The 24,667-nt window shown below is 38.1% G+C and overlaps 1 protein-coding gene across 1 annotated transcript in view; it reads left to right on the plus strand.

Moving 5' to 3' along the window:
* The window catches only part of ADAMTSL3 (ADAMTS like 3), a gene marked incomplete at its 5' end in the record, with an annotated part of 185,956 nt that overhangs the window by 26,234 nt on the left and 135,055 nt on the right, over positions 1-24,667 (plus strand). Inside the window, one exon of the mRNA XM_082322576.1 lies at positions 3,725-3,844. Coding sequence (XP_082178702.1) covers positions 3,725-3,844 — 120 coding nt within the window. The remainder of the gene's footprint in view (positions 1-3,724; positions 3,845-24,667) is intronic.

A 24,667-nucleotide genomic window follows, 5' to 3' on the forward strand; every position in this document is an offset into this window, starting at 1 on the left:
GACATCAAAGCTGTGCTCACAGCATAAGCTTTTGAATAAGAACAGTACCATGTTGCACTTCCCAGAACCTACATACATTATCCACTTACCGGGATAGTTCTCCTTGATCCCACAGGTAGAATGATGTAGCATGCGAGACTTTATTTGTTTTTTTGTTTCTGACTAATAAGTTACATGTTCTGATTAACCTATACCTAGAAAGATTTTTAAACACCAATCTGTTCCCAACTTCTAAATTTTCTTCTTTCTCAGTACAGTACTACACACTTCCTTGCTACCTGAGATATTAATTTCAATGAATTTTATGCAGTGATTATTATTATATCTGGTTTGGCTACATTATCACCTTCTACTGTCTTCATATGCTTAAGAAGGTCATAAAACCTGGTTTAAAATGCCCATTCTAAATCTTAAGTGTACTTGTAATTTGACACATTTAACTTAAAGCTATTAACATTAAACTGGCCATTAAACAGACTTAAAATGCTAGCATGAAATGTAATTGTTTTCTGAAACTTGCACTTGCAGTCTTTAGTTTAAAACATGAATTTATATCGGATTAGCTAAGTCATTCAGAGATGATCCCAAATATACTATAAACCCACAGACTGTTGAAATTTGAATTATGTTTAAGCAAAAGTGCCCATAGAAATATAAAAGCCTCACAAGGAACATTGGTAGATTCCTCAGTGGGGAATAAAGTGGACTAAGTGGAAACAGTACGTTTTGTGTTCAGTACAATGTATGAATGAAAGTGCATTGGACACATGCAGCTTATTTGAAGGTATGTATACCTAGAGGGAAAAAATGTTTTTCTGCTACTTTGATGAGTTGATACAAAAGAGTTCTTTGAGCAGTTGAAGCTTTGATTTTTTTTTTTTTTAATGGACTTCTTGATTTGGGTTGTTTATCAGCTGTAATTGCTTGGCTTCAACATCGGTTTGCCATGACAACTCATAGTGTGTTCTTAGTAGATTTTTATTTTTAATTAAATGCTTCGCTACATTCTTCCTTACTTTAGTTATACTAGGTGGGTAGCAGTACCTATTGCTGTAGTTAGCAGATCAGTTTCCATTGTAACCTCCTGTGTAACCTTATAAAACAGTAATCTTTTACATTGAATTTTTCCATCCTTGGAAGCCAGATTTTGCTTGCTTTAATCTAGCAAGCATTCTGCTTCTCCAGTGGCTGCTCATTAGCTTTTAGTATGAAAATCGAATGTGTGTGAAAGAAGCCCTTAGTTTTTCATGTCATATTTATTAAATTGTTATTTCAGCTTCAAATGTGGCATCTTTTATGTTCAAAGCATAATACTGATGAATATCCAAGGACTTTCTATTTTAAGCGTTTAGCTACATATCCTACTGACAAATTTGTTTATGGGAAATTAGGCAACAGTGTGATATATACGTTTATCTAACAAGTGTGGTGGAGTAATTTGGATTCTCTTCTGTACGTAAATTAGGCAGCTCTTTCAAAAATATTGTTATAAATCGCTAGCACTTAACACTCTTTTCCAAAGTATTTTACAAATATAAACTAAACTTTACAATATGCCATTAATATAGGTCAGTTGGTGTTGTAATCGTTTTACACCTGGGGAAACTGAAGTAGAAATGTTAAGTACTTTAACCCAGGCCACTCGAGATTTGGAATGCTTATCTCTTATCCATTAGTCCTGTGCTGAAATCATAGGATTACATCATTGCCACATTCCCTCACGTAGGATCTATCGATAGCCCATTGAAACCAGTGGGGAGAAATGCCAGATTATGTCAGCCAGTTTCATGTCTGGGTTATACTTAACATCTCAAGGTTTGCATCGGCTGCAGCCAGCTTGGATTCAGCATGAAGAATAACTGTGGACCTCTCTTGGTTGCTTCATGGGGAAACTATTGTTATCAAATATAGATTTATTCTCCATATTTTACTCTTTAATTCTGCATAAATAAAGTCAGTTGGCTAAAGTGTACAAGTGAGACCACTGCTATAATAGGCTTTATAGAAATGTCATAATAACATGATGTGAACATGAATTACTCTTATGCAGGCCTGATGAAAAAATCCTCTTTAAAATCTTGTTCAGTCTTGCATGCTAAAATATGACCTTTTACCCTAGTCTAGACATGTCCTTTGCAAGCTATTTCTAGTTTATATGAGGATTGCTTGATTTAAAACAAGTATGTTAATCTAATGCTGTCACAAATGATGGGGTTTACAGTCTGAGAAGCTGACAGCTTCTTCTTTGCAGAACAGAGTAAGCAAAAGCAACGTAAGCTTCTCCAGACCCATACTGCGAATGACACGACATCTGCTTTTTATGAGATAAGTTGTGAGCTTCAGAAAGTGAACTTACTGTGAGAGAGAAACTGCAGAAGGCCTTGCCTTCCTTTTCTACCACAAACTGGTTAAGTTGTGTAGATTACTTTTGAAATCTGTAGTTATCTGGCACTGAGATTATACACCTATATTTGGTACAGTTCTAGCCAACCGTCTGGAAACTGGTCTATGGCAACTGCTAGCTTTCATGTAAAATTACTATGTATATGCAAAATATAACAAACACTTTAATTAAACCCCATTTATTAAGTTGACTCATTGGGAAATGTCCAGCAGTAACTTGTACGTTTCAGGCCTTGTTTTCTTCCCTGAAAGGTTTCCACCTTTTGGAAGGTAATTTTCATCTCCTTGCCCTTTCCACTCTCCTCCTACCACAGCTGGACTCAATATTCTGCATTCAAAAGATGATTGCTTATTTTCTCTATTAAGCAAACCAATTAGCTTCTCAGTGTAGAGTTACAATGTAGTAGGAGTAAGGACATAACAGTCTGTGCAGTGCATTTGCTACGTGTCCGGGATGCTTTAGACCTACAATGCAATGACAGGATATTCAGCCAGCATGTGTTCAGCATGTCTAGCACGTTTCAGGTGTGTTATGATTAGTGGACATGCATAGATCTGCTAAGCAAAAGCCATTTGTCTAATAAGGGCCCAGGTGTCAGACAGCCCGGTTGGAGGTATTGACTCTGATTCTGACAGAATTAGCTTCTATGTAGCTCGAAATGGGCCCTTCTTCCTCTCCCAGTCTGTTCTTAAATGGTCTTCACCAGTCGTGAATAGCATACAGAACTAATATGGACCGCTGCCTGGTGTTCACTCTGGTCATTCCCCGCTCCCTTCTGATTTCTTCTTTGCATTAATAACTTCCTGCAGGATAGGAAAGTAATTTGCCATGTCATGGTTTCACAGGTTACCCTACTTTGAGGAGGCTGGACTAGATGAGCTCTCAAGATGTTCTTTGTATCTTCCTGTAAGAACAGATATACTGTATTTAACCAAAAGCCCGTTATCTGCTGTAGCCAGTAACTGTCTAGTGAAGTGTATAAGGAAGAAGAAAGTGTAGCTTAATGCTGCTTTTCCAGTGTGGTTTTCACAGTGGCTTTCAGCAGTGGTGGTTGATAAGCCAGAGGTGGTATCTTTTTGTTTAATAGATGATTCTGCTATTGAGGTATCTTGTTTGGTTTTGGACCCCTGTAAGCGTTTGGCATATCCTCGTCACAGACCTCTGTAGCAAAGTATCCACCCAGAAATAAAGTGCCTGAAAACACATCACTTTTTTTCCAGTAGTTTGTGTCTAGTCTTCGTAATTATATGAATAGAGTTTTTTAAGATTTTGACTTGTGTTTGGAGTAGCTGTAATGTGACCTTTCTGAATCTCTTACAGACAAGGGCAGAGCAATCCCAAGGTGCATACTTCTTGCCTGAGTTTGCACTTTCTCCACAGGGGAGTTTTCTTGAGGATACCACGGGGGAACAATTCCTCACTTACCGTTATGATGACCAGGTCAGTATGCCATGTGTAAAATGATAGAGATTGTCACATGCATCTAACTCTGAGGTACAGATTACTGTGAAACAAATTAAGATACAAAGTGTGTGTTACCTTTTGAAGGCACATCAAATTTATAGCAAGTTAAATGATGACCCACTATATGAAATGAAAATTAAGGCACTTAATTGTAGAAATAATAGATCAAAACCATTTATGGAAAATATTAATAGGATGTAGTAGAGACAAAAGAAACACTGTTTTAGTGATGTGTTAATAGATGTTTATAGTTAGTTCTGTAAAATGTGTAGAAGTAGAGGTGGTTGTCCTTTCTGTGAATTGTTTGACCTATCCTAAATTGTTTTATTTCATGGACAAATTAGTATAAGGCAGATCTTGCATTTCCTAGCTTGTGAAAAGTCAGCACATTTTGTTAGTTCATGAAGTTTTCAGAAGCGAAGGTTGAATGAATTATAAAGAAACAAATGCAAAGTGTAATAATGGATGAAGCAGAGTGTTTAGAAAGCAACAAATTATGTATTTTAAAGTTAAAGGTCTTTAATGCTTTCTCCAGATGCATAGAAACATTATGTTAAACATGGAATATAGATATAAATGTAAAGAAAGCAACATGAAAGAAATGCTGTTAATCTTGGCAAAAGATCTGACGTAAACCGAGGAAATGTGTGGCATGCTGTGGAAATTTACTCATAACACAATGTGTTCCAGAAGCCAGTTGAACTTCACATCAAAACTGTCTGAATTACATTCATAGACACTTACAGTACACTTCTTAATGTAAGAGGAGGGAATTTGTTAGGAAACACTCCATGTAAAAGTGAGAGATGAGCCAAACTTGCCCTGCAGTCACAAGGTATGGTTCTGTCAAGTGATTGGCAGCTTTCTTTTGAAAGATGGTCTCCTCACTGAAGCTGCTTTTTTGAGAAAAATAGTTTGCTCATCACTACTCTAAAGAGAACTGAGATGAGTCTGTTAAAGCTTTAGACTGAGTATCTTTTTAGCAAGACAAAAGGAAGCAGAAAAGATGCAATAGAAAGCATGCTGAGCTACTGTAAATTATTTGAATCTAGTTTAAATGTGTTTACAATAATTCATACTTTTGCTACCCTAGAGAGTCTTGATTGTCAACAGAAAAGGTACTTAGATAAGATGACCCCTGCACCAAACACCTGGGAAAGCAATAACTTACAGGACAGTAAAATGCAGCTGCAACTCAGGCTGCATTTAAAGACAGTAGTTGAAAAACACTGTAAAAGTTATACACTTTGATCAAAATAGTTTCCATTAAATGGAGCACATTTTAGAGAAGATGATAAATATAACAGAGGGATAGTCTGAGTCTTTGAATAGACTGTTTGGACTATGTGAATAGCATAGCTGATTAAAAACCAAACAAAATCCCAGTATCAATACAGGCTGGGGGATGAAGGGATTGAGAGCAGCCCTGAGGAGGAGGACTTGGGGCTACTGGTAGATGAAAAGCTGGACATGCGCTGGCAATGTGCTCTCGCAGCCCAGAAAGCCAACCATCTCCTGGGCTGCATCAAAAGAAGCGTGGCCCGCAGGTTGAGGGAGGTGATTCTGCCCTCTACTCTACTCTGGTGAGACCCCACCTGGAGCCCTGCACCCAGCTCTGGGGCCCTCAGCACAGGAAGGACATGGAGCTGTTGGAGCAGGTCCAGAGGAGGGCCACAAAAATGATCAGAGGGCTGGAACACCTCTGCTATGAGGAAAGGCTGAGAGAGTTGGGGTTGTTCAGCCTGGAGAGGAGAAGGCTGCAGGGAGACCTTATTGCAGCCTTTCAATACTTAAAGGGGGCCTACAAGAAAGATGGGGACAGTCTCTTTAGCAAGGCCTGCTGCGATAGGACAAGGGGTAATGGTTTTACACTACAGGAGGGTAGGTTTAGACTGAACACGAGGAAAAAATTTTTCACGATGAGGGTGGTGAAACACTGGAACAGGTTGCGCAAAGAGGTGGTAGATGCCCCATCCTTGGAAACATTCAAGGCCAGGCTGGATTGGACTCTGAGCAACCTGATCTAGAATCATGGAATACCAGGTTGGAAGAGACCTCAAGGATCATCTGGTCCAACCATTCTAGCGCAATCTAGAAGAGATGGCCCAGCACCACGTCCAGCTGAGTCTTAAACGTGTTCAGCGTAGCGGAGTCAACCACTTCCCTGGGGAGATTATTCCAATGATTGACTGTTCTCATTGTGAAAAATTTTCCTCTCATGTCCAATTGGAATCTCCCTGGGAGTAACTTGTACCCGTTACCCCTTGTCCCCACCATGTGACTCCTTGTAAAAAGGGAGTCTCCATCTTCTTTGTAGCTCCCCTTTAAGTTCTGGTACCTGGCGATGGGATCACCTCTAAGCCTCCTTTTCTCAAGGCTGAACAAATGCAGCTCTCTCAGCCTATCCTCATACGGCAGGCCTCCCAGACCCTTGATCATCTTGGTGGCCCTCCTCTGGACCCCTCCAGCCTGTCCACATCTTTTTTGTGTAACGGGGACCAGAACTGTACACAGTATTCCAGGTGTGGCCTGAGAAGCGCCGAGTAGAGAGGGATAATGACTTCTTTATCTCTTCTGGTGATGCCCTTTTTGATGCAACCCAGCATCCTGTTGGCCTTCTTGGCCGCAGCAGCACCCTGTTCACTCATACTGAGCTTCCTGTCCACCAGGACCCCCAGGTCCCTTTCCACAGAGCTGCTCTCTAGCCAGCTGGATCCCAGTCTGAGCTGCACTCCTGGATTATGTTTTCCCAGGTGTGAGACCTTACACTTGTCTTTGTTAAACTTCATAAGGTTCTTGTTAGCCCACTCTTCCAGCCTATCCAGAGCTTCCTGCCGGATGGCTCTCCCTTCCAGAGTGCCTACTTCCCCACTCAGTTTGGTGTCATCTGCAAACTTCATCAGGCTACGCTTGATCCCGTTACCCAGATCGCTTATGAAGATACTGAATAGCATTGGGCCCGATATTGGTCCCTGGGGGACCCCATTTGCGACGGGTTGCCAGTTTGAAAAAGAGCCGTTTACCACCACCCATCTCGTTGAAGATGTCCCTGCCCATTGCAGATGGGTTGGCCTAGATGACTTTTAAAGGTTCCTTCCATCCTAAAGCATTCTATGATTCTATGATCATTCTATGAAATGAATCCCCCTGCCCCCAAGCCTCAAATACCACCGTAGCTCTATACAGAAGCCACATCCAAGCTCAGTTCTGTTTGATGGAAAGTTTTCCATTTATTGTATTGGGATCTGAGTTGGATCTGGGATATGGTCAACTTCTGTTCATTCACAAATGTGATTCAGCTTTGAAGCCTGCTCTTCCCAGACACTTAGTGAGCAGTATGAAATTAAGTTTGAATTGTTGGAACTAAAAATGGTTCTAAAATATCAGAATGTTGAAAATAAAAGCAACTGTATTAGCAGTAGTTTATTTTGAAAGGAAATTCAGTCCTTAAGCATTATTTATTAAAAAATATAAATACACTGAATACAGATGGGAACTGATCTATATCTCTAGTTTACCTTCCTGCAAGTAAACCAAGAATTCTTCGGTAAACAGAAAGATTATTCTCCTTAACTTTCTAGGACATTAATCATAGTATTTTAATATAGAGTTATAATTTACTTATGCTTTTGCTGAAATGTTCATACAAAACTCAATTTTATCATGTGGTCAAACTGAGCCAGAAAACTTGAATTTTTCTTGTTTTCAGTGTTTCATTCTACTCTTTCATATGACATTTACTCTATGAATGGAAGGAAGTCTTAAACTGGAGGGTGAAAATCCTTCATTAGATAATTTCTTGAGTTTTTGTAAGCTGGTATGGATAGGCTTGATATGTGGTAGTTGTGATAAGGATATGCAGGTGAATAAAAAGAGCTATGTACCTTGAAAGGCCATTTTTAATTACCTAATGTATCCAACACGGAAATGGACTCAGTACAGGAAGGTTGCCACATAATAAAAAAAAGTATGCAGTAGCATCTTCTCACACACCTTAATTTAATTTTAGCAATTCACTTTCTATCCTGCCCCACTGTGAAGGGGTGCTGGCCCGTGGGAAATACATTCCTTCCTTTTCCTTGAACACCAGAATTGTGTCCTGTGGGCATCCCTGCAGAGTCCTGGTGTTCCTGTACATCCTAAGTTAACATTAATTTACTTGATAATTGGAAAAGTGAAATAACCCGGTGCACTTGACCACAACAAAACAAGAGATTAGTCTTACCTGATCTGCTGTGAAGATCATACCTCCATCTGTATCCATGGCAAAAGGGATGAGAGGTTCCTAAGACTGGCACGGGGGTGAGAGAAGAGGGTGGGTCACAACCTCTGTTCTTTTGGCTAGCCGACTAGATGTCGAGAGCCTTGCAGGAAAAGTGATCCTTCCATATCTTCCCAAGTGTGCCCTTCCTCCCTTGCACTGTTCCTCTTATCCAGGCCAATAAAATTTCAAGTTTGTTGGGACAGATGGATATTATTTTTATATAGCATCATCATCGTCGTCATGATCCAAGATTAGTTTTCTTACATCCTCCAAACACAGGAATGTTTCAAAGGGGTTTTCTTTGGCTGTTGTGTGTGATATTTTTCAAGCAGAGAGCCAGTTTAATCAGGATCATTCATTCCTTTGTTAGTAAGTAATCTCAGTAAAATAGAACTAGCTGTTACTTAAATATTCAAAAGTATTTGCTATCTGAAAAGAAGAGCTTACAGTTTGAAATGGAAGATGAGTAAATATTAATGGGAACACACTGTACTCTATTCTAGCCCAGCACAATTACATATGGATTCATATTGTACATGCAAGATAGTACATTTTGTTCTGGTTTAATCTGGCAGGACTGTGCAGGATTTTTGTACAGGATTGCACGAACCCCTTTGCATATTCAGTTGCTATGTGTGTCCTTAAGAATTGCATGCAGATGAAATTCTTTGGCTAGATATTTTCAAAATTCGGTGAATATATCTTTTTTTACCCCCTTTATGACTATAGAAGAAAATACCTTATAAGGCCTGATTAGATACTGCCACCTTTATTCACTGAGGTGATATCTGGACAGAATGGTATGGTATAGTTTTGACACATTATGGTATGGTATAGTTTTGACACATTTACTGCTTACAGGGGGAAAAAACCAACCAACCAATCAAACAAAAAAACCCAAAACAAACAAACAAACAAAAAAACAAAAAAAACCCCAAAACCAAAAACCCAACAGTGATTCAAAGCAAACACTTTTGAGGGCTCCCAAAGAACAGAAATGTAGAAATGTTTACATTGAGCATTTTCTTATAGCTCCTGCAATTGTTCAGCAAGCTATGTCTTGCATCAGTGCATTGCATACTGCATTGCTAAAATTCTACTGAGTCAATGTAATTTAAATCTAACTTAGTACCAAATAGATTTTGATGCATAGCCAAAGACTTCATTTGCCATTAGAAATTTGAGACTGAAAAAAATATGCCCCTCTCCTATCATTCTTGAATGAGTTTTAAAATAAACATGTAAGTAATAGCCCTTCCCCCAACTTTGAGATATAAGTTGAACCTTGCCATAAGGAATAGTTTCCTAGTTTTCTTTCTGATTTCTTTTGGCTTTTCACCTTTTAATCTACTACAAGGAATTTTTTTCTTTTCCAGAATACTAGTAGTACTGGAAAGCTTTCTTGCAGAAATAAAATGTTCTTGTTTTCTGACACTTAAGGTATTGCTTCCAAGTATTAAAACCATTCCATATGACGGACCACCAACAAGGACAGCAGTGAAAACTTGGTTGGGCTGAATATGTTTGAAGTACCTTTCCACTTTGATTGGCTGGCTGAAAGAGACAGCTCTTGCGGGGGGAAAAGGAAAGAAAAAAGAAAAAGAGGTTATCTTCTTTTAAGTGAGAAAATGTATGCTTGACCAGTTAGCTTTCTAGCTGACCTTGCTCCTTCTAAATTTTATGATGTTTACCAGTTTAAACTCATAACAAGGACACCCTGATTCTGGAATTAGACATACAGCACTAAGCAGTCCAATCTTGGCAAAGAAATGTAGTGTTTCTAAACAAATAATTTTTTAAAAAATGCAGTCAGGAGGAGTGGTAAATATGGGCATCTTGAAACCACCCAGCAAGCAATTAAAATAATGAAAATCTGCACTTTCAGGCTTGTGAGTGTTTAGCTATGTGAGGTAAGATAGAAACCAGTGAGTCTGTTTTCAACTAGATGTGCAAGTTCTAATACACAGGCTGAGGCTGTTACAGTTTTTTTAATAACCAGGCTTTCTTTGGGTTTGCTAGAAAAGCCTGCTATAAAGTGAATGCCAAAATTGGGAGAGTAAATATTCTGATGATATATGCCTTGTCCTCCATGAAGAGACGTACTCTGGCTTGGTTTCTGCTTTTTTGGGGGGGAAGAAGCATGGTATTTGAAGTGTTAATTAAAAAAAAAAGGCAGTGGAACCCGCAATCTGGATGACTTCAAAAATTAATGTAGAAATAAACTGATGGAACCTATTATTCCACCTTTGTATTTGTAGTCAGCCAGCAATAAATGTTTGTGTTTGTTGTGTAAGTTTTTCGTATTGTATAAAGTAAACCATTATGTGGACAGAAATTGTCTTATGGATCCAGCTGGGCTGACAGCCATTTTTCCCCAATTTCTCACCTGCTTTCCCCACTCCACCTGCTGATGGCTGCCATCCTCCCTGGGCTGCCTGTGGAACTGTATGTGAGTCACTGCCTGGATTTGAGTATCGGCTGCTTGCTGGCTTCTGCTCCTAGTCAGAGCCTTTTTATTCCATTGCCAACTAGTTTGCATGTAAACCACCAGTGACATGGAGCTAGAAATTTCTGGGCTTGCAGATGAGTCATGTGAAGGACGAACTTATTTCAAATTAACACATCAGTGAAGACAAGCTCTAATCCTGAGAAGGGAGTAAGATTTGTAGTCAGTGGCACGCCTGCTACCCAAGTACATAAAGCTCAAACACTCTCCTTTTGAGAAGGAGCCAAAAACTTGTGTTATACTGTGACACGACATTTTGTTGATACCCTGAAGAAGCATTTAGAACTATTAAAAAGCCTTAACATCTTGAATCTCAATGTCTAGCTCTTCATGTAAAGATTCTTTTTGGAATTAAAAAAGCTGTTCTCAAGTGGGCATAAACTATTTCAGGTGTTTTTCTACAATGCAAACCTTCCACCAACAAACACTCCCGACGGTTTCATTTGTGTGTTCTGAGAGTGAGCTGATAGACTTAATTTTGTCTAAGCACCAGAGGTGCAACTGCTAATACTTGGCTACCTGAATTTCAGTATTGTTAGAAATATTCCTCTTCAACTGAGTAAGGGACTTATCTTGCAGTCCTTACCCAGCCAATGTGCTGATATTATAATAACACAAATTCCATTGATGAATCCTGTAAGTAGTTCCATTCTCTTAGCTGGGACATCTTGTGTAAGTAACAAATTGAGGTCAGGTTTGTGATACTCCATACTAATCCTACAGATGTTAATAAGGAGTTTTAAATCATGTTCAAAGAGTTTAGAGCCATGTGTTTGTAAGGCTGTGTGAAGATAAAATGCATCATTTGGTGCTTTCATGGAAATTTAACTGAAGATGATGTTAGGTGCTCCCTAATATTTTCAATTCTTATGCTTGGTTTTTTTATACCTTTATTTTCTGTTCGCAGTTTTAATTTGGACCTCTATTTTTGAGATTTATTTTTTAAAAAATATTACTTGGATAAGGAAATTAGCTCCGTAATCAAGTGAAATGTTTCTGATTTGGAGTGGGAGGCAGGGAAAGGAGGCAGGGATTAAGAGCGAATGAAAACCACTTATAATTTCAGGCAAAACTACTCTTACAGAGACTGGTACTGCGTAAGTCAGTAGGCATGATCCTATTCAAACAATACTTTTGTTTAGGCTAATTGCTTGCTGGAAGTGTGTGACTAGCATATGCACAAGTAATTATATCATTAGTGATATGTTCTTGTGCATGACAGATTGCTTAGTGAACTGAAACCCGTTTTAACATACTTTTGTTTATTGGCAAACTGAGTAGGGAACTGGCACTTTTAAAAGCACCAGCTAACATTTTAAGCTCAGGGGTTTGTTGTTCAGAGAAAACAGTGGAAGTGCTGCGTGCGGTACACTTTGTACACTAAGAACTACAGAGTGATTTGTTCTGTTTGTATTACTGCGTTAGTCCTAACCCTGCCAAAGGTCTCTACGTGTAAATTGTGCTTACAGAAGCCACTAGGTCTTCACCTTGTGCAGGATAAGTGCCCTCACAGGGAATCTGTAATACTACAATTTCTGCAGAAAACACATTTTATATCATTTCAGTTAGGATCAAATACCTGCTATGAGGCTGTAATCCTATTCCACAAAATTCTGTGGTAAAACTCGTTGGCCTGGATCCTTAGTCCTTCTGTGGCTGTGATAATACTGGCCTCAGCAGCTGGCGGAGGATTCCCAGGTAGCAGAAGCAGCCCCTTATGTGCAAGTTCCTCCCTCAAACTGACTTCTCAAGGAAGAAAGGAGAATGGACATAAACTTTCAGGTGTTTCTGTTGTTCTTGGTCCACTGGATGCTGGACAGATACTGAGGCTGCTCTAATGGATGATAAAAGACTACGCAGGGATGCATAGAGCTTTGCTATATACCCCTGCTTGGAGTGGTGTTGAGAGCAGCTTGGACGCAGTATGTGACAGAGACCACTGACTTGAGTAGAAAGATTCAGATTAGAGAAAATACCTATTTGTAGGGACTGAATGAGAAATAATCAGGAGTATCTTTTCTACTAATGGAAAATAGAACTTAATTGTTAGAACACATTACTTTCTGATATACTTATTTTCTTCCTTGTTTCTTGGACATATCTTTGGGGCCACAGTTACATGTTTATTCAGTTTGGGGTTGGTCTATATCAAAACAAAAAACTTTAAAGTGCCTTGTTTTTATAGTGTCTCTGCCATGCACATTTTTCATAAAGGATTGAATTTTTTTTAACTTATGTTCAGTGTTTCATGTTCTGAGGGTTTTCAGTTTAGAGTTTTCCCAAATAAATTTTTCAGGTCCTAGCAATAGATTTAAGGCCTTCTTTTTTTTTCCCCTAGAAGCAGACAGGAGGATGTGTACTTGGGCAAATACTCTACCATAAAGTCTTTAACTCAACTCTGCTACATTGAACTAACAAGACACCTGATGAAATAAATTAACAATATACAGACTAGACATTCATTTGACATTCTTTACTGGAGAACAATGATTAAATCATGAGAGATTGATACTATGTAATGTGAATTTACCACTGACCTCCTCATGCCCCCCGTGCATCCCCAGCTGTTGGCACATGTACTTATCCAAGAATTTTGACATTGATAAAGGCTTAGCTTCAGACTTCTAAATTAAGACTGAAAGGTCTGGAGCTAGCAGAAATGATCCCATGCTTACACAGCTCTGACGCACCACTGCTAGCATCTATCCATAAGAGTTCACTGAGATACAGTAAAGAAGTGCTTCTAAATCAAAAAGATATATTTCAAGTGCTGTAGGAAACACAGTGCTTAGAACTGGAAAGCCATTCTTCAGATTGTACATGGAAGAGAGGATGTTTTAGGGTGATAAAGCCCAATAGTGAATTAATCAATTAATCAAAGAACTACATCTTTTCACTGGTCTCAGTCAAGACCAGAACAGCTTGTATTTAGTTTTTCAAGAATATAGGTCAATTTATTGAACTTCTCAAGCTGTTCAGAACTTTTAAGTTTTGCACAAATGAGAAAATAAAATTGTTGTATTACTGAATTTTTCATGAAGGATAAATGTGATGAATTTTTTTTTTTTCTTCTGTGCTGCCTCTGCAACAGATAACATTAAAAGACCCATGAGAGTTTATAGCAGCTTCTCTCTGTTAACATGGAAAGCCTTAGTGCAAAAATAAAAGAAACTTCAGTTTATACTGGCTCTGAAATAATGCTGGGTAAAATGCTTGATAAAATGGATCGGTTTATGTAAGGTGTTTCTGATATCATTCTATTATTTTGTTAGGCAGTGGGTAATTTAAATGGGATTTACATTGTGGAGTACGTGGATAACATCCCTCAGGTCCTTGCCGGTCATCCTTTCAGGCCTGTCCAGCATGGAAAACAGATTTATAGTACAGGTTGGATGTCACAACGACCTTTTTAGTGGAGATATACTTGAACTCAAATCTCTTCCAATTTGTATGCCAGTAATGAGGAAGATGCAGTGAAAAGCCTTCTCTTAGAAATCTGCATATCTTGGCTTTGTTTCTAGGAATAGTTAAAATGGTGCTTGATGTCATTAGCACTTGCGTAATGAACCAGCCTTGGGACAGCTAAAGAACAATCTCTTTACCACTTCAAACAGTTATTTCACTTCACACTATTTCAAAATAACTGTCAGCGCTGCCAGTAAATCTAATTTATTTCTACTGACTATTAGACTTCAAAAGCTATCTGCTCACAAGAAAGAAAATTAATTACATTAATTACCAATTTTGGCAACAACAGCAAAAATGGTAAATGTAGGTTCTTGAGATGATCACTGCTGACAGCTGTATTTATTATTTTCAGAACTTAGAAAGTGTTACAGGTTGTGATACTGTAAGATCTGAAGCATTTTAATGCTCCTAATGTGAAACAAACTGTACCAGGCTTCACAACACACATTAGTAATGTGCTGTTGATATAATGACAAAATAAGGGGACTGTCTCTTCTATTTCCCAGCTTTCAGCAACTGTCTTTTCTGATATCTAATTCAATAAAAGTGTGTTTATGTGATGCAGTCAAGTGAACCAGCTGCAGCATGGCCAGGAAGGGCAGGAGCTCTTCTACTTTAGTGACTGGATGCTAAATCTTTATGCTGTTTTATAAACAACTGTCTCAGTTTGCAAAGGGGAGTTATGCCCTTGTTACATGGTTACGTTAAGAGACTGATAAGGTAATGATTGATGAAAAGAAAGAAGGACAAACATCTCTGAACAGAGGAAAATGCTGTTATTCACTGTTTTTGTTACAGAAAGCAGAACTGATTTGCAGGGCAGGTCATAGGATGGGTAAGAATGATTGATTGAGCTTCAGGATCAGAACAATGCTAGATAGAAGCAATAATATAAGAAATAATATCTTCAGAATCAGTTGGGCTTTAAAAAATAAAGAAAAGGAGCGCATGCAGATTTCAGAGATAGAAGTAGCTGTAATCCCTGATTAAGCATTGTGGTGCGGTGTGTTTCAAGTGTCAGGTTGCATGTGTAGCTTCCCACCAGCACTGTTGCTGAGCCCAGCCTTGGAGGCTTATCAGCACTTGACTTAAGGGTACAGAAGATGACCATGGTTTTCAGTAACAGAACTGGGAGAGTATTTTGTATTAAAATAACAAAAAAATGTATATGGAATTTGTTATTCAGTCTTTCATGTTATGAAAGCTCAGTGATTTTTTTTTTCTTCTCCCTCTGTTTTATGTATGGAAGTTCCTTGCTTTTCTGTTTGGGCCATAGCTTAAAAAATATTGCTGATTTTCTAATCTCTTTATTATCCTCAGGAAACCACTGAAGCTTTGGGTGCAACTTCCAGTATGCAGCATCTCCTGGGAATGTCAATAGGTCCTTTTACATGTCTGAAACTATTTACAGAAATAAATGCTTGCATGTGATTTGAGGCAATGGTTGAAGGTGCTCAACGCTTTGGTTGAGTGTTTAGTGTGGTCTTTGGTAAAGACTAATGCAGTACTTGAACATTAGCCTTCAGTACTTTAGTGTACTTGACACAAGTTGTAGGTCTCGCATTTTGTGGAATGATTGGCATATCAAACGTTCCTTTTCAATTCTCTGTTTTGTTTTGTTTTTTTTTCCTCCTCCCTCAGTTTCCTATAGACAGGCAACTGTTAAGCTGATTCTTGGTCTAGAAGGAGTGGCAGTCAGACCTCTGAGAACTGGAAACAATCCAAACTTCTTTTAATACTCTGAGACTATTGAACTTGACCTCTTGCCAGTTGAGCCTGTGTAATCTAGCTTTATAAAAATATCTTATTGCTAGTAAGTTTTCTTTTTGTTTGTGTTATAATGCTATAAGATAAAGTATTTTAGTGCTTTGATGGTATAAGCCTTTATTCAGTTAACAATTTCATGTTGCATGGGAGAAAAAGGACTTTAAAAAAGGTACCAAACCTTTAGCCGATTTGCAGGTTCATGAAGCAGACCTAGAGTATTTGCACATGGGTGAGACAAATTAGTAGTAATATGCTGCTGTATGATATGGGATGTTTTTGTAGCTTTTAAAATAACCCTTGGGAGATGCTTGCAGTTGCAAATACAAGATGATATGTTCTCCTTTACCTGATTATTTAGGCTTTGGTCCAAAAATCATAGTAATTTCAATAGACTTTGGATCAGGCCCTCACTTTTTGTAATGCAAAAGAGATTTGCCATTGATTTCAGGGAGATTGGGTTCAGGTACCCCAGAAGAAATACTGTAGAGTGTTAGACTAAGGCACTACTGGAAAATGGGACAGATGCTGCAAAGCACAAGCATCATTGCAGCCTCAGTATTCTGCAGAGAGACGAGTTCAATGTTTTCAAATCCGGTGTCAAAGATGTGCAAAGACTTGCTGTGCGCTAAACTTTGTTAATTGAACTAACTGCTGGCAGATTTGGTGAGGATCACAGTTTTCTGTGACTTACACAAGCAAACCTATTCACACATCATGACTGCTGAAATGAATTCTGTTTTTAAAATATTTGATCAGTTTCATTAATTATATTGTACTCAAATCACGTCACAAAATATTGATAAAATGTGGTTTACTACTCCACTCTCATGCCCCATCATTGCTAAAAATATGCACATTTGCTTAAATGTGTAGCATGTAGGTCAATGATCTTCCTTTATCTAAATGTTACGGTTTTATATGGCATAAATCTGAAGAAACAAGCTATGCTCTTTCAGACAGCTCATGTAATGCCTCATAACATCAATACAACATATCATGGCAAAATACCATTTGAAAAAACTTAAAATATTATTTACAATGCACCAATTTTACTTACACAAAATGCAGTACATTGGCTTGAATTTTTTTTATGTTACTAACAGGTGATGTAAAATACGTTCAAATATCAGACTATAAACCATGAAATTTTACCACCTTTGAGTGCTGGCTTCAGTGGTAACTACTTGCGTTATGGTAATATTGCATTCTAATGTATGAATCAGAACTATATCCCAAGTATCTTATTTAAGTACTAGGGCTAAGTTTTAAACTTGCCCTGCTCTTTTTATTCAATTTGAAAAAGATTTTGTTCTTTTTGCAGATATTTTTATACTTTACAATGTACTTGCCAGTTAATGTTCATTCTTCTCCTGCTCCTTCAGTACTGAGGCTATAGGGTAGTCTGTTTTTCTCATATTTTCAGCTTTGCATTCTAATGAATGTGAGGCAAAGAAAAAGAGGGTGAAAATATTTCTTACAAATAGTCCTTTTTCTGTGCAGTTAAGTGACTTCCTTTTAATGAAGACTATTGCCCAAAACTTAATTTTAAAAAGGGTGTCTTTAAAGTGTCAAAAGAGATTACCATCCTGCTAAGATATAATTGTAATTGAAATGATCTCTTGTACTTTGCTATATGAGAGACAAAGGTCCTGCATACTGAAGGGAGGTTTTGCTGGCAGCACCATGAAGTCTTTCTGAGAATTGGTTCTACATATGTTTGTTAATATTTTGGTGAGTGCGGACAGAAAATTTGGAACGCTGTCTAGAGCAGATAGGATAGATGACCTCTCTTGCACAGGCCTTACAGTCTAGGGCCCAAACACTTATGCACATGCATAACTTAATTCTTGTGAGGACTCCCATCTACGTCAGTGAACTACCCACATAAGTAAAGATGCACATGTGCAAAAGTGTTGGCAGGATCAGGGCCTCGTTTCCAGCCCTGTTCTTTGAAATTCCATGCTTAAACTCCTGTAAGACCCCAAAGAGAGAGCACCTCTTGGGAAGATCTGAACATCTCCTGTTCATATTGCAGTGAGTGGAAGTTGAAATCATTTGTGTAATACGATGGGGCCAACAGGTCTTTCTCTTTCATAGCTCAGATGTGTACTGATTTAATAAGTCCCATTACTCCAACGTTGTCATAAAGCTTACCATGAATTGCAATCAGTCTAGTTTACATTTTAAATATTACTTTTTCTTAAATGAGGGACTTGAAACCATTTTTGCAGATTGACGACATCAGAAGATTTTCCAACTTAATGAAAAAATCCAAATGACGGCGTAATATTTTCAAAGAACAGACTGATGGAGGCTGGCCTGTTGTCAGAAAAATAGCGTATGAATTAACTTTGCTACATTATGATTTAATTTAAAATTAACTTACGGTTTGTTGACAACATTCATATTTCATAGAATAGGTGTAGGGTGCAAGATTTCTGTATTTCCTACCATGAAGAAAAAAACCCATTAACTCTGACATCTGTTTTTAGCACTTTCCTTCATATTTTTGGATGAATGCCTGGCAAAAGCTGGAAAGCGACTAAGAGATCAACCAAAGATGGCCTAAGGGCCTGTTCCCAGCTGGTACAACATCTGGAATGTTATATATAGTGGATAAATTCAGAGTTGTAGTTTAATAAGATTGGTATTCAAGCATTCGGCCTACAGCAAAGGAAAGGACAGTGAAGCTGACAGCATGCGTGGTGCATAATATGTCAAGGTGTCTGAAATATAATTTGCTGGGTTTTCACTTTCATTTTGGCAGATCCCTTATGCTTCTATATAAACTTTCATCTAGTATTGTTTTGAACCCTTACAAAATAGAGGGTGAAGTCATATTGGTATTATATCCAGAATCTTATCTTTTCACTAAGCTTAGAGTATGTCTGGGTTTCTTTCTTTTTTCTTAGGAAAAAAGTGCTAAAGACAGATTTTTATGAGCTGACTAGAAATAACTTAAGCTGCTACCTTTACAAATTTTAAGTATATGCAGTCTTTTACAGTGAAGATTTTACAGAATCATAAACTATTCAGGAATCTGGACTTGTGCTGTATGGAACCATACTTGCAAGATTTATGTCTCAGAAGGCCTGGGGTTTTTTTGGTTTTGGTTTTTCTTTTTTTTTTTTTTTTTAGGGCTTAGTTAATCTTCTGACTGTCTAATCTCTAAACTGTAATTAAATGTGTTGCTAGACAAGCCCAACAAAGTTCCAGGGAGGGATCAGTGGAGAGCCACCTGCTTACAACAGCTCTGAACACAGCAACGCTAGATCAAAAAAAATGAGCTGAAGGTGATTTCTGTTTGCAGTCCTGTAACTACACTATTCAGATAGTATGCTTGCAAGTCCCTCTACCTTTGCATTGCCTTTTTGTGTCCCAATATAAGGTGAGCATTGCGTATGTTTTGCATTGCAGCCCAGAAAAGGATATAGTCTGTGTGTCTATACTGTGGCAAATCAGTCTATGTGACTGGGACCAGACCATGCTGCAAGAGTGCAGCTGGGAGAGTTTGCTGAAGCGGCTCTGTGTGGGGCTATGCTGTTCTGCATAGGACCCGTTTCTGTTTTGCAGCACTATGGTCTTCTCTCTCCGATCTGCATCTTTCTTGTAGGTTGCTGGAGCAGAGGGGAGCCAGTGAAACTGCCTGTGTGTAAGTCACAGGATTGTGGCAAGCGAGTGTTAAGTGGAGGAGGGCGTAGTGTGTGAAATGTGACAGGGCTGTAATTGATGGAAAGGGGTGTAATGTAAGGTCTTATTCCTCTGTTTTTTTAAAAAGGACTCGCTTGATAATTCCTCAGCACATTGTGGTTATTTCTATATTATTTATTACTATGCAAGATCTTGTAGGTGAAGACAAGGTACTTGAATATGATTTGGCATGAGACCAACAGAGTCTAGGAGGAGGTGGACCTAGAGTGGGAGGAGAGATGACTTTTACAGCTGCACTTTGGTAGCGGTTTGGATTTGGAGGTGGGAAGGCCAGATCTGAAATGACTGCAGCTGACAAGGAGAAATTGCTGTTTAGCTGGTGGGGATGTCAACAAAATTTTATTATAAACTTGTATGTGTGGTGCAGGTATACGTGCAGGTGGTGAAACTGAAGCTTAAGAGGTTGAGATCATAAAAAACAAGACTGTCCATTCCATGATAATATTAGCAAGATAGAAATATTTAGTCGTCTGTTTTGATTTTAGCCCTTCCCTTCTGCTCTTCTGTCCAGATAGACCGTGTCACATGCTTTCACAGGCAAGTCTCCAAGCACTCAGGTGGCCTAATGGGTCTTCCCAATCTCAAAGACAGCTGCTTTTCTACTAGGATAACTTTCACTTTTTCCAGACTATAAATGATGCATATTTAGAACAACAAAGTGGCCACCTAAACCAAAAATTATGTTAAGGCATGACATGATATTAGCCCCACAGTCTTGTGTGATTTTTACAGTAACATATTGCCCAGTCTCACATTGCTATCTGTAATTTAAAACTGGTATAATCTGATGAAAATAAACAAACAAACAAAAAAATAGTGGGATTGGAAATGGGGTGGGGGGGAGCCCTCTAACTGACAACTTTAAACCTAAGACTGCTAGCTGTTTTCATAAGCTTTTACATGTTTGGGGTCTGATCCTGTGCTTGTAATGCAGCCCAAACTTGCTTATGTCCCTGTTATCTGTGCAGTAAGAGATTATGTGAATTAAGTTAAACCATATGGAGTAGATATTAGTTTACATAAATAGTGTAGATTTAGTTGGAGGAGTACTTCAGACTGAAAATGAAGGATGCGCTTGGTTCTTGGTTGGAATTTAATAATTATGTTAAAACAGCTGTACACTTTCTAGAAGAAACCTATGGTTATTGTCAACACTTTATCTATTAAAGACCATTTTGTATAAGATTTTATAACATATTATACTTTGAGTATGAAATATTAATGCCAGGAACACCAGGATTTACTCTTCCATACACAACTGCCTATGTAGCTTCTTTGGTAAATGAGTTATGCAATACAATATGCATATAACGTTTCTAGATCTGAATAGTTTGTCCCTACAATGACAGAAAGCGTTTATGTATGCCCCTTTGTATTCCTTGTACACGTTTATGAGGATGCTGTTATTTTGAAGTGAAAACACTATCTTGTTTATTAAGGAATATGCATTTATTTTTAAATGAAACAATGCTGCTAGCAATCATGTAAACCACTCTGTAAATAAAATTCTATCAGGATATGACACGTACTCTTGTCTTCACGAGTTGATTATTATTTACTATAATTCAAGAAGGCGGCAAAACTCATAGAGCTTCAATGCAGTCTCATTGGGGGGATTTGAGAAGAATTTCATATAGAACTTTGGAAGAGCTGCACATGAAACCATAGCTCTGATAGCAGGAATTTTTAACAAGTCTATCAAAACAAGGGTGGTACCAAGTGGCTAGGGAATAGCTAATGTAGTACTGAAATGTATAGAAGGGAAAGAGCCAGGAAACTCTGAGCATGTCTGTCTGATCTTAAGTATATAATGCTTTGGAATGCTTTTTGAGGAAGGAATAATTAATAACATAAAGGTAAATGGAAAACTGAAGAAAACTGATTTATCTGGAAGATCAAACCTATCCTAACTCATTTTATACCTTTCTTTGATCAGTTTTTTTCCTTAAATAAGGGGAACAGAGAAACCTCATTTATCTGGACTTTGGTAAAGCCATTTGATATAATGACGTACTGGAAATTAACTTAGAGGAGATGTGGTCTGGTGTGTGAAGTGGGAAATGAATACGGAATGGGAGAGGAAGATAATAACTGACTGTACCGAAAGAGGAATACTGGCCTAGAGAAAGGTTACGCACAGAGTCACTCTGGGACTAGAGCTGCTTAATGTTTTCATTAATGAGTGGGACAAAAAAAGATTAAGATTGGGCTCGTTACACTTCATGATAAGATAAAGTTGGGAGGAACTGTCAACACAGAGGAGTATGAGAACAATACAGTAATAACTGGATGACCTTGAAGATGGGAGCAATAAAACAAAGTGCATTGTCATGCACATAGGGACCACCAGCAAAAACAACTTCTTGGAGCTCAACTGGGAACAAGGCAATGTAGCACTTGGTTCTAACTTACTGGTGCTGCTAAGGTATAATACGGAAAATAACATTCAGAAAAAAACAGATGCAGAGAAAATTTATCAGTGTGATTAGGGAATGGACAGCTTATTTTATAACAGGTTTCTTTTGTACTGGCTGAAGACAGGTGTTGATATGTGATTGGTGCCTGTGACTGCATGAGGCTAGAAAGTAGTACTTAAAGATGCTGTGGGCACACCAGTAAGTGTATCAGCCTTCAGTTAATCTTACTATGGAAATTAGAATTAGGGTTTCTAGCCATCTTGTAAATAAGATTCTGAAGTAGCCACCCAGCAGGAGTCTTGAGAGAAGGAACAAACTGATGTGTTTCATTATGATACATAATCATTTATAGAAATGTGATGCTGCTGCAAGTCTGTATTTGGAGCCTCAGGACGTCCATTCCAGAACTGCATTTTTTTGGAGTACCAGTTGTGGGAAAAAACATGCCATGTTGGTCATGCACGCATATTTGAGTTGTTTCACACATTGGCAGACAGGAGTGGTATCTCTGTGATGTTCAGCTAGTTTGTGCATATGTTATTTTGTGTGCTTTAATAAATATTTAGTAACTAATATATGAAATTAACAGTAGATTCAGGAACATTCCTAGCCTGTATTACTTGCTGAAGTATTTATGCGTTGCTTGTTCAGATTTTTTTTCCTTGCTACAATAATTTTTCTTAGCAACCTTTATAGTTATTAACCTCTTTGTTTAAAATAAAATTCCTTCCATTAACCCAACATTTCATAGATGACATGCAGAGATGAAGAAAATTTCCAGCCGTTTTTTGCCAATGCGCAGTAATGCATATGCATCCAGATACTATTCAAGTTGGTTTGGCAATAGCGCTGTAACTGTATAGGTTTATATGCTTACACTAGGATGGTTCCTGCTGTTTTAAGTATTGTCCAGAGGATATATTTTCTTAAATGAAAATTGCTTGAAACCATTCATTTTTTGTGTGACAAGTGAAGGTATCAATTACCTTCTGTTATTGCCTGTACGGAATAGGAAATGTTAATGAAACTCAACTTCTGAACCTCCTGATTGGTAAATTCTTGGCCACCATGTTGAAAGATCATTGTTGCTGATGAAGCAAATACTCTGTTTTACTCTTTAAAGGTCACACATGAGATGCAAAAATAGGTAAGTAATAAAAAGGGGAAGGTATTTGAGAATATGTATAATGTATTAAAATTTAATCCCAGTTGTCATTAAGCATGATATTATGGCAGATCTACCTGCTCCCTCCTTTTGTCCATCTCTGTTCTTTTGTCTGGCCTTATGTTTTCTGTTTAAAGATCTGGTCCAAAACTACTGAAAGCAAAAGCATTGGGATTTCACTGTGGGAATTCTTCTACTGACTTCAACGAGTCTCATTTTAAATCATGAAACAGTTTTCTTTTTCTTTACATAAAGATGTGATATTTTATAGCTCACATGTTGCAGGCTGTTGCACTGAGACTTTAATGTGTGTAGTGATTAGAGGATTGTGCCCTTAGGATTCTAGAAAAGCAGGGGATGGAGGGTAGATCCATTTTAACTCAATTCTGCCTCTGAGACTGGATTCGTGCTGAAGAAGAGTGTGGCACTGCTGATTCCCAGTGCAGTTAGACTCTGTATTTTACACATTATAGTTTTTGAAGGATCTGGCTGGTAGCATATAAAGGTCTATATCAGTTATAAGCTGTGTATTTTAAATCTTCTGCCCTCATGTATTGAATGTTTGAATTGCATGTTTCCCTTAAGCCTAGGGTTTTTATCCAGAGAGTCTCCAGACCTGTTTTTGTCTCTCTAATGTGCAGTTAAGCACCAGGCTTCAGGTGGGAGGGAGACAGCTAATAGCTGGGAGGCATTAAAGCTTAACTGTTTGTCAGCTGTACCAGACTTTTTGTGGAGAGTGATTAAAACTACTCAAATACTTTTACTGAGACAAACTCACTTGACAATGGACAATGGTTTTGTTTCATAGCAAAAGGCTTTGTGTTCTTTCTTTGGAGACAAATCTTGAACAGGTTTTCTGAGGTGGAAGGGGTCCTTCATAACACTGTGCAGGGGGATGGCGTTAGGCATTCATGCAGAATGACCAGACGGGTATGTCCTGTGCCTGAGTCATTACTTCCACTTTACCCAGCAGTATTTTGGCCTAAAATCGTAAATAAGATAAAATTAACACAGAAGTACAGAAGCAAAAGCCTTCTGTTTATCTTACAGACGTTGCCAGTCATCTGCCCTCATATAGCTCTAACTAGTTATGGGGAGTGATTTTTGGTATTCAACGTTTCTGCCAAGCAGAGAATCTTATGAAAATAAACATTTTTTACCACTCTTAATGCTTTAATATATTCTTATAGTTGTTAAAATAACATCTGTGATTTTTTTACTGGAAATGCTTACCTTGGTTATCGTTTAACTGACTCAGAAACTTACTGGCATATGCAACATTCACCCTTCCAGAGAAAAAAGGGATGATCCACTTGACACAAGTAGCAGAGCTCCTCTGCACAACCTTAGAAATCTTCACATTGTAGATAAGGTCATTTGAGGATATTCTGTGTTTGCTCACATTTGAGCAGAAATCACTATTAAGACTGAATTGAGATAAGAGTTTGCCAGTCATAAAATGGATGGCTTAAAAACTGGCCAGCTATTATGGCTACTTTTT

The sequence above is a fragment of the Platalea leucorodia genome, assembly GCF_965183815.1.
Source record: "Platalea leucorodia genome assembly, chromosome: 9".
NCBI classification, from domain to species: domain Eukaryota; kingdom Metazoa; phylum Chordata; class Aves; order Pelecaniformes; family Threskiornithidae; genus Platalea; species Platalea leucorodia.